An 11,045-nucleotide genomic window follows, 5' to 3' on the forward strand; every position below is an offset into this window, starting at 1 on the left:
TAAAGCTTTTTCAGTGGATATCAAAAATGTTAAAATCATTATGATAAATAATATATAGAGACTTTGCACTGAAGATGCCTAATTTATTTATAACACATTCTTCTGCACAGATTTGGTTCCTAAAATTGCTGTGTGAGAAAGGTCATGTTAAAGTTGTTATTTATAAAATGCCGAGATCGTATGTTAAGAACAAGTTTAGAACCTAGAACGCCATTGAAGTACGTGTTTACAGTATAGGCCGCAGGACTTTTAACTACACATCCAACGTCACACACGTGAGTTGTCAATACACAGTTTCTATTGGTTCGTTTAACTGTCAATCACAAACCGCTGGATCCAATCGCCGACCGACTTTTCAATATTACATTTTTGGCGGTAGTGAGAAGATGGCGGAAAATTTGAAAGGTAAGAAATTCGTTATCTAAAACAACTTGAACTTATGATATACACGCAGTACTTTTACTGGGCAGAAGTACTGACGAGCAGATGCTCGCTGTTTCGGTCGACAGCGCAATATAAGGGCCGTCTTTGGGTGCATGTTATTGAAGTGTAATAATAACTGCTAACTTACTTGCGGTAACTATGTTGTTATTACGGGAGTAGCATTAGCGCCAAATGCACTGCAGCACCGGGCCTTGGCTTGGACTCCCCTGTCGTAGAGTAGTGTTTGCATTAGAAACAGTAGGTTAGCTAGGGTGTGTGCTTTGACCGTGAAATTAACCCATTAAACTAACTCGGGTATGGTTTCATTGTCCTCGCCGTTCGTTATCTCGGTAGCCCTCACTCGTGTTGTAGTTTGGTGTCCGGACAGAAGCTCGTTGTTTAAGGTATCCGAGTAAAGTCGGACACACGATACCGGAGTGTCTTTGCAGTTTAGTGTGCAAACTCAGCCTTTTAAACGCTGTAATGTGCCCGAGCTGTGCTTTGCATCGAGGACGACACGATGTGCAGCAGTAAGCTGTTAATCCTCCGTCCCGCCAAACAGCGAACAGACTAACTGGGTCTACCTGTGTCTGCTGGCTAGCTAAGCAGATAGTTGGCAGTTTTCTGCTTTATTTGCCTCGCTGTCAGGGGTTTTGCTTGCTTTCTCTGGTGGAAAGAGGCAGTCGTTTATCTCACCTAAGCCTAAGACTTCAAGACCAGAGGATAAATACAGCTTATGCAGCAAAAAGAGTTTTATATGGTGCTAAAATACTCTAGAACCTGTTATACACGTGTGCATATTAAAAGGTTCTTTAAAGAACCATGTACAACAGGTCCATCATGGAGAAAAGCCATTTAAACGGGATCCATTTAAGCTTTCGTTGTTTCTATTTTAGTTTGTCATGTTTCTGTAACCCTATATATCCACTGCCTTTGCTAAAGAACAACAGTAGAACAGCTTTATTTAAGGGTGTGTGTATATATTTATCATGTTTAACAGTGATGTAAGGATTAAGAGTGTGTGTCTGTACAGAACTATCCAAAAGTCTGAGACCATGCTTTCATTTAGTGCAGTCCTGAGCAAAATTAGCCATTGAATACAAGTTATTTATTTTTCATTTATTATATATATATATATATATATATATATATATATATATATATATATATATATATATATATATATAAAACACAGAAACCTCAGCAACTAAGTATAGTAGTATTTTCTACTATTTAATAGTAAATAGTATTTTTTCAGTATTTAGTGAATTCACGTTTGTCTTTTAATACAGTTTCTATTTCTTTCAGGAGACTTGCTTTAAGTTTTTCAAAGAAATATGCAAAGTTCAGTCTCAGAAGGTGGTTGCATTTTCTGTTTTTCTAGATCCAAGTAATCCCAGACACATTCAATGATGTTGAGGTCTGGGCTCTGGTGGCTGTTTTTATCTGTTTCCTTTTCCCAGTAACAGTTTCCCAGTGGAACTGTCAAGAACCGAGTTGTCTTCTCACAGTGGAAAGATGTACGGAAAACAAGTGTGGATTTTTTTTTATCTGAAGCAAGAGTGGAGCTTGATTTTTCTCCTCTCTCTTAAAGATAAAAGCTGTTTAGATAAGTGCTGTTTATTTGATGGTGACCGTTTTGGTGGTCTTCCAGGGCTTGCACAGTTGGTAGGAGTCCTGTTTTAGAAACTTATTTTTTGACTTTTGCTAAGCCATCTCCTAAAAATCCCACTGGAAAAATGGATTAATGACATATTGGCCATATTTACTGGAGATGAAGTAAATGAAGGGAGACGCACAGTTCTGTGTATATATGCACAGCACCCCTGGTCAAATTACATGTTTTGTTGAAAATAAGTAGACATCCTTGCTCACATCCTCCTGTTGTGAAAGCAAAATTGTCATGGTAAATTGTAGACCAGTGGTGTTCAACTTCAGGTGTCCAGCACAGTTTGGTTATTCCTCTACTCAAACAGCCAATTAACTGATTAGTTGAATCAGGCATGTTTGCAGAGCTATATCACCCTATTGTGCTGGACACTGGCCTTCAAGGACTAGAGTGAAATACCTCTACTATACACTCTTTATCACGTTGTTCAGCTTAAGAGGATTGCATTGTAACATACAACTTTGTAGAACGTATGTACTTTAATGATATACATTAATATAAGTTTGTTGTCTGTTAAGATTGCAAAGTAGCATGTCTTGCTACTTTCAGCCAGCTGGAGTCCATTTGCAGAGAGGAGGGAGTCATCTGCAGAGACCTGGGGATCACCAAGAACAACTTGTGTCATTTTGAAGTGGAATACCTTTGTAGCTACAAGCGTAACGTTATCAAAGTTGGGAAAACACAAGAAGTGCAGGTAAAAGTAACAGTTTGCATGCTGTCAGTTATTTCTTTATGTATTCTAATTCATATGATGTGATTGAATGAATCTGTAGTAAAATCTTGTTGTGGTCACTGACTGTGAAATAATATTCTTGTTTTATAAAGCACTTTATATTTTGATTTGTCAATATTGATGATTATTTATTTAAATATATGCCCATTTTAAATTTGATGCCAGCAACTCATTCCAAAAAAGTTGACATCTGGGAAACAAAAGGATTGTAAAGTTGTGTAATGCTTAGAAAAAAAACACCTGGTGGTTAATTGGCCACAGGTCAGTAACATGATTGGGTATAAAAAATATCCCAGAGACGCTGAGTCTTTCAGATGTAAAGATGGGGAGTAGCCCAGAATGCAGTATACCTCATAACAATGTGATAACTAGGGATTCACCAATATAGAGATTGTAGGCAGATGCAGATATCTAGTATTTTCATGTGCATATCCTATCTGCCAACTCTGACACAAACATTTATAAAATGTATACACTGGGACTACATCTACCTGCATTAGCATGACAGAGAAATGACCGTAATTACATTAATGTCTGTAGGGTTATAAATGCAGTAAATGGAATAAAATGACAGACATTTTGACATTTTCAACAGTACCCCAGTATCACTTAAATTCAATAAATACAACCCCATTTCCAAAATAGTTGAGTCAGGGGGCAAAATGTAAATAAAAACAAAATGCAATGATGTGCAAATCATTTAAACCCTGTATTCTATTGCAAATAGTAGAGACACAACATATCAAATGTTGAAACTGAGATTTTTTTTATTTTAATTTTTTTTAAATATATGTCCATTTTAAATTTGATGCCAGCAATGCATTCCAAAAAAAATTGGGACAGAGCAAAAAAAGGCTGCTTTAAAAAAAACAAAAAACACACAACACCTGGTGTTTAATTGGCAACAGGTCAGTAACTTGATTGGGTTAGGGTTAAAAAAGCATCCCAGAGAGCCTGAGTCTTTCAGAAGTAAAGATGGGGAGGGGTTCACCCCTTTGTAAAAGACACATGAAAATAGTGAAGTAATTTAACAATACATTTTCTCAATGTAAAATACCTAAGAACTTTTGCTTTTTATCATCTACTGTACATAATATCATTAAAAGATTCAGAGAAATTTCTGTATGCAAGGGTCAAGGCCAAATACTAGCTAGGCCATGATCTTTGGGCCCTCAGGTGGCACTGCATTTTAAACAGACATGATTCTGTATTGGAAATCACTGCATGGGCTCAGGAACACTTCTGAAAACCACTCTCTGTGAGTCCATCGCAGCATCCACAAATGCAAGTAAAAATTCTAAAGTTCAAAGAAGAAACCATATGTTTCCATATGGATCCAGACATGCTGCCACCTTGTCTGGGCCTGAACTTATTTAAAATGGACTGAGGGGAAGTGGGAAAAGTCTCCTGTGGTCTGACGAATCATAATTTGAAATTATTTTTGGAAATCACTGATGCTGCGTCCTCTTGGCTAAAGACTGCTCAGCCTGTTATCAGTGCACAGTTCAGAAGCCAGTATTCATGATGGTATGGGGCCTATTAGGGCACATGGCATGGGTAACTTGCACATCTGTGAAGGTACCATTCATTTTCAGAGATGCCCTGCTTTTTCCTGCAAGGCAATGCCAAACCATATTGTGCATGTATTACAAAAGCATTGCTCCATATTAAAGTAGTCCTGGTGCTAAACTGACCTGCCTGCAGTCCAGACCTGTCACCTAGCATTAACATTTGGCACATTATGAAATGAAAAATAGGACAAAGGAGACCTTAAACTGTTGAGCAGCTGAAATTCTATATCAACAAGAATGAGAAAACATTTCACTTTCAAAACTATAGCAATTGGTCTCCTCAGTTCCTGAACAGTTGCAGGGTATTACTAAAAGATGAAGTGATTAAACACAACGGTAAACATGCCCCCGTCCCAACTTTTTTGGAACTTGTTGTCGGCATCAAATTCATAATGGGCAAATATTAAAAAAAAAAATGAATCTTCAAATCCTTTAAAAATATGGTTTACATGATTTGCATATCATTTACATTATATTTTTATTTACATTCTGCACAGTGTCCCAAGTTTTTTGGAAATACTTCATTAAATATCAGTCAGAAATATCAAATCTTAACATGTGACCTATGCTGATAATTTTTTCAAGCATTTATCTGATGAGACTGATAATATTCTGACAGCATGCCTACTTTCCTGTAACAAACCTAGTGAGCATAACACTATCTGTGGTAATTTGGGGAAATTGCACATATTCTTTCACAAAAAAATTGGCAAGTAAAATCCCTTACAAACTACATTTATAGAACTTTGTGGTGTAACTAATCCATCTCAAATAGTTTTGTAGTTTCCTGTGTTCAGAGTTCCTCCACTTGTCTCTTTGTCTCACACACAGGAGTTTTACTTGGTGAAATGGAAAGGCTACCCAGAGTCAATGAACACGTGGGAGCCACGAAAGAACCTCAAGTGTACAGATCTACTCAGCTATTTCTGGGAGGATATGATGCAAGAGCTCTTGAGACGAAAGAAACGCACTGTCCCCAAGACACTGGATGCTTCCATTGTCTCCCATGTCATCCAGCGGGCAAAGCTCAGGCAGACCCTTAAACAGTGGGAGACTCACATGAACGGTCTGGGTACCCACAAAGGCTGTATTTATGTTGAAAACTTGGTAGATATGGAGGGCCCACCGAAGAACTTCACATACATTAATGACTATAAGGTGGGTGATGGGATCTCTCTGAACGAAGTGGCTGTTGGTTGTGAATGTACAGACTGTCTGAACAATCCCGTGGAGGGTTGCTGTGCTGGAGCCTCACAGCACAAGTTTGCGTACAATGATTCTGGACAAGTGCGCATTCGACCAGGGCTGCCCATATACGAGTGCAACAAGCGGTGCTGCTGCGGGCCTGAGTGCTCCAACAGAGTGGTACAGAAGGGTATTCAGTATTCACTATGCATTTTTAGGACAGACAATGGCAGAGGCTGGGGGGTGCGGACCATGGAGCGCATCCGTAAGAACACCTTTGTTATGGAGTATGTAGGTGAGGTATGTATACGACATGTATGGTGTTTCTCTTTTCTCAAATGCAGATATTGTTAGTAATGTTGCATATCATTTGCAGTGAGTCTTTTGCGTAGTGCCCAACTGTCTGAATTTGTGATTCAGATCATCACGACAGAGGAAGCAGAGAGGAGAGGTCACATCTATGATAAAGAGGGAGCCACCTACCTGTTTGACCTGGATTATGTTGATGACGAGTACACAGTGGATGCTGCTCACTACGGCAACATTTCCCACTTTGTCAATCACAGTGTAAGTGAATGTGATGTGTTTTTTTTGTTATTTGATGAAGAGGTAAAGGCGTTTGTGTTTTTTTTTTTTTTAATTCACAGTTTGTGGTTTGTAGTTTTTTATTTTTTTTTTAGCATTTGTAATTAAGTGTAATTAATGACCACTGGTGAAGGGCTAGTGGATGAGTAATTCAATGTCTATGGAAAATGGTCTGTGGTTCTAATAAAATGGTCAGAAAGTATACACAGTAAGTGTGCTCATACCTACACAACTCTAATATGCCACTTCAGTGTTGGTGTCACTGCTGTGCTGAAGTCCACCCAAATGATATCTGGTCAGTGGTGGTCCTACAAAGTGCACCTGTATTGTAGGTGTTTCTGATAAAATGGAAGTGTACATGACAAAAAATGCCTACAGTTTACTGGCATTCTGGCATGCTAGACTCTAGCCAATGGCAGGCCCAAAGTTTTATTACACACTTCTGTAACCCAGAAATAGCTCAGCCAGTTTGCGTTGAAGTCTCTGTAGTTACTGAATAATAAGCCTTAGCATGTAATAAGCTTGGTATATTAAGGGGTTAAACCAATTTGTAATTTGTGTGGTTATGAGAGTAACTGGAGTGATCCCCCTTACGGTTTGAGAGGTTAACAGGAATGCCTGATAAGGTTTTTAAAGAGGGTTTCAAACAACAGCAGATGGCAAGTTCTGTGTTGTGATTGCAGCTTATTTTATTGTGTAATAGGTACTTCACTTTTACCTTTTTATCTGATTGTGATGTTTCACTTTGTAGCATTACAGATGATAGCAGCTACAGTGATAACTGCTTAGGTATGTTATTGTAGCAGGCGACATGCTGTTATGCTATATACTGTGCTTGAGATGGTATTCCTAAATTCTGTAATTTTTCCTACAGACATGATGTCATTGTATTTTATGTTATCGTTCCAGTTGTGTTGTTACTCCACAAGCAAACATCACCTGACCATTTTAAAAGTATTTCTCATTAATTTGAGTTTGGTAATTTTGTTTTGGAGATTGGTATCTTTCCTAAGAATGACATTAATAATGTGTGGCTCTGGTTACATTCACTGCTAAGTTTCGCCATATCTTCAGGAATAACTTAGCATCTTCGAGAAAGAATTTGACAAGGATAAATAATCCTAAATGCCTGACATACTTTTCCAAAGAATATGTATTTAGAGAAGACTAGTCCAGATTATATAGTTATTTTTTAAAGCTAGGTTTATATCCCTCTTTTAAACAGGGCAGGGTTATTCTTCAATATTAATATTTAATATTTCAGCCAAGAATAGTGTTAATGATGCTTTGTGTCCTCCTAAATATGTACACAGTTGGCAGCGAGAGCCCTCCTGGTCCTTCATTTTGGTGTATGTCAGCATTTGACATGCTTTGTGGTGTCTGAATACATTATTGCTTTCTTTAAAAGCAATCCCTCTGCAAAACTAAAATTTAACGCTCCATTAAATCCAAATATTCCTTTTTAATGGATAGTTTTAATTGGTCTTTTTTTCCTTTAATTCACATTTCAAGAACAATTATCTCTGTCCTTAAGATTATTATTATTATTCTTATAAGGATCATTTTTATTTATTTTATCATTGTTCTTATTTTCATGAGTTTAAACGAATATGCAGAAAAGCCAGTTTATGGCCATAGAGCTACTCAACTAGTTAAGTGTGATTTGTGATTATTGTGATTAGTATTGTGATTACTGAATCTTCATTGGTGTTCAATTTAATGTCAGTTTGTTTGTGCAACAGCAGAAGCTTTACCAGACAAATTAAATTTAATTTGATAAAATATCTTTCCTGTGTCCTTCTGCAGTGTGATCCAAACCTCCAGGTGTATAATGTGTTCATAGATAACCTGGATGAGAGGCTACCTCGGATAGCTTTCTTTGCCACTCGCTCTATCAAGTCAGGGGAGGAGCTTACCTTTGACTACAAAATGCAGAGTAAGTGTTATTCCTTTTGCTTAATAGTTTGCAATGAAGAGGCAATATTTTCAGGGCTACTAAATCTGATTTACCCTAAATAGACCCTACTTTCTAAACGGTATTAACTAAAATGAGCCCTGTTTTTCATCAGAAGCTGATAAACGAAATAAATAGGTCCAACAAAGGAGGGTGCCCAACTCACAGGCAAGAGCTCCATGTTATAGTAAATTGCTGCTTCTTGTCATGAGTGCTTTAGTTCAATAGCTATTCATTAATATTGGGAAGTCTACGTCTTTGATAATCAGACTCGAGTTCTGCAGTATTTGTAGTTCTGGGAGCTAATTTATCACTCCATGGCTAGAATCTACTTCTTTTGGAAGAGTTTGATGTGGAGACAATATCATATACTAGCATGAGCACAGTGAGATTTATGAGTTGAATAAAATTGAGATCCAAAAGCAAGATTTAAGAATGATTATCTCTGTGCATGTGTCCTTAAGATTATTGTAATGTATCATATCTGATCTGACAGCAAGGACACTATATATATATATATATATATATATATATATATATATATATATATATATATATATTTCCATGACTTGTAGTTCAAAACGAATATGCATAAAAGCCAGTTTGTGGCCATAGAACTACTCAACTAGTTAAGTGTGATTTGTGACTATGTAAGAGTCTGAATCTTTATTGGTGTTCAGTTTAATGTCAGTTTGTTTGTGCAACAGCAGACGCTTTACCAGACAAATTAAATTTAATTTGATAAAATAAATATCTTTCTTGTCTCCTTCTGCAGTGTTATCCAAACCTCCAGGTGTATAACGTGTTTTTGGGTAACCTAAGAAACAGCCAAACACACACATTGGTCTAATTTAACCAATGTGCATGAAAGACAAAGCGTACACCTAGAGTTTGTCTATTAAAGCAGTTAATCACTAAGTACTACGATCGCAAGAGAATAAAGCTCTTTTCACTTCATGAGGAACCAAGATAAAGAAACTGCAGGCAAAGTGAGCTGCCCTCAGTTAAAAATATTGATGACCACTGTGACAACTGAACCACCTGAACCACCACTGAACAAGAGACAGTCTTAACAATTTTTCCCTCCTTTAATTATTTTAACTGCCTGAAATGTTTTAGCCAAGGGCCATCCGTTTGTATAGTACATAGTTTTAATGTGCACATGTGAACGTTGTGTTGTCAGTGACAATATGCTGGATTTAATCTTTACTCTTTCTCCCTTTCTCTCCAGTTGATCCTGTAGACGCAGAGAGCACAAAGATGGACTCTAATTTCAGTTTGACAGGACTCCCAGGTTCTCCTAAGAAGCGCACACGTATAGAGTGCAAATGTGGAGTGGCAACATGTCGGAAATATCTCTTTTAGAAAACAGTAGGGCTGTGAATTTGTACCATGCCAAATAGTCACTGAAAACAGTGATCTGTCAGAAGAGTGAATGCTATGAATTTATTGTGTAGGAACAAAAATCCTTACAGTTAAGAAAATATTCAAAATGAATATTTTGTTGATTCTTTGTTCCATTTTGTTATCTTAGTATATCTTGATGAATTTGATTCATGAAAGTTTAGACTATGTGGTCTCAGAAGATATTTTTCTATTCACTATTACAAATTTTTGACATTTCGATGGTTTTCTTGTCATTTGGCATGATACTCTTAAGGCTGTATTTCCCCACATTGGAATTGTGAAAGTGTACTGTTCTTTGTAAATGATTTTCTTTTCTTCACCAAAAAAGTCAGATGTGTGTCAGTGTCAGTTTGGAAAGGGACCTTGCTTATTCTTTTTTTAAATTTTTTTTTATTACAAATGTTTTTATAGTTTGAGTATTTTTATAAGAAGTCTAATTTTTTAAGTCAAACAGTAATGATAATAATTAGTACAATGTCCTTGAAATACAAAGGATATTTTTAACTTGATGGTGATAAAACCTAGTCTTCAACTAAACTACACTGCCAATGAGGATTCTGTTGAAAATCCTTTTTTAGCCTAGGTGTAATCTTTCTGGAAAACTTACCTGAAGACGTGCAGCTTTTATTTCATTAAGCCTCCATTAGGGGGCAAAACTGTAACACAAAACTGTACTGATCGGACCATTTGTGTAAGTCACATAGGAAAGAAAAACATTACACGCGAGTTCCTTTTTCAGTTATTGGCTTGAAGTTTACAGCTTTTTTGTTTTTGTGTACACACTATTGTGGATCCTGGTGATTTATGTCATATGGTGGTACTCCATGGTGTTTTGTCTGAATAAGTCTACCATTTAAACCATGCATGTCAAACTGGGGATGTTCCAGATCGAAGTGCTGCAGAGATTAACATTTACCCTCATCTAGTGCTTCAGTTGATGAAAGCCTTGCTATTTAGCTGATGGGCTGAAACGTGTGTTTAATGAGGCAGAGTGCTGAAGTCTGCAGTGTTTTGGCCTGTGGGGATTGTAGCCTGACACATGCGATTTAATGGAAACGTTGCTATTCTCTACTACAACACCTAAATACATTTTTTATGGCATCTAAAGTATAGACAAAAAACCAACCAAACAAAAGCTGGTGCACATGATAATTGTTCATTTGCTAAATTTACCTCTTTCCTTTTCCCTCACAGATTGTTTCTACTCTACCACACTTATTTTGTCTAACCAAAAGAAACACAGTATTTGTAAAAATTGAGAACAGGGCTTCTGATATCAAATCCAGTCTTTTCTATTGCTTCATCTGTACATATTGTCTGAATGTAATGTTTAAGGCCTAAATCAAGGATTGCTGAAAGAGTTCACTAACAGGGCACCATGAACATACATGTTACTACATTTTAGTACATGTAGTCCTGTAGAAAAACCTGCAAAGTACATACAGGAATTCCTGTTAAGGCCTTAAATCAACTTAGTAGATTTGTTTTCATTGTTTATATGTATTAGCAAATTAATCA

At 36.9% G+C, this 11,045-nt stretch overlaps 1 protein-coding gene across 1 annotated transcript; it reads left to right on the plus strand.

Moving 5' to 3' along the window:
• The first annotated feature begins 369 nt into the window (after positions 1 to 369).
• Positions 370 to 10,980, plus strand: suv39h1b (suppressor of variegation 3-9 homolog 1b). Its single transcript, XM_017722182.2, has 6 exons — positions 370 to 405; positions 2,611 to 2,786; positions 5,228 to 5,881; positions 6,002 to 6,148; positions 7,973 to 8,102; positions 9,352 to 10,980. The coding sequence occupies exons 1-6, from the start codon at positions 387 to 389 to the stop codon at positions 9,483 to 9,485; spliced, it is 1,260 nt and encodes a 419-aa protein (XP_017577671.1). The 5' UTR covers positions 370 to 386; the 3' UTR covers positions 9,486 to 10,980.
• Positions 10,981 to 11,045: the final 65 nt, after the last annotated feature.

Source organism: Pygocentrus nattereri, chromosome 28 (genome assembly GCF_015220715.1).
Source record: "Pygocentrus nattereri isolate fPygNat1 chromosome 28, fPygNat1.pri, whole genome shotgun sequence".
Classification (NCBI taxonomy): domain Eukaryota; kingdom Metazoa; phylum Chordata; class Actinopteri; order Characiformes; family Serrasalmidae; genus Pygocentrus; species Pygocentrus nattereri.

Coding starts and splice junctions, on each gene's coding strand:
- suv39h1b (XM_017722182.2), top strand. Junction 5,882..6,001: donor TTATGGAGTATGTAGGTGAG/GTATGTATACGA, acceptor TTTGTGATTCAG/ATCATCACGACAGAGGAAGC. Junction 6,149..7,972: donor CCCACTTTGTCAATCACAGT/GTAAGTGAATGT, acceptor GTCCTTCTGCAG/TGTGATCCAAACCTCCAGGT.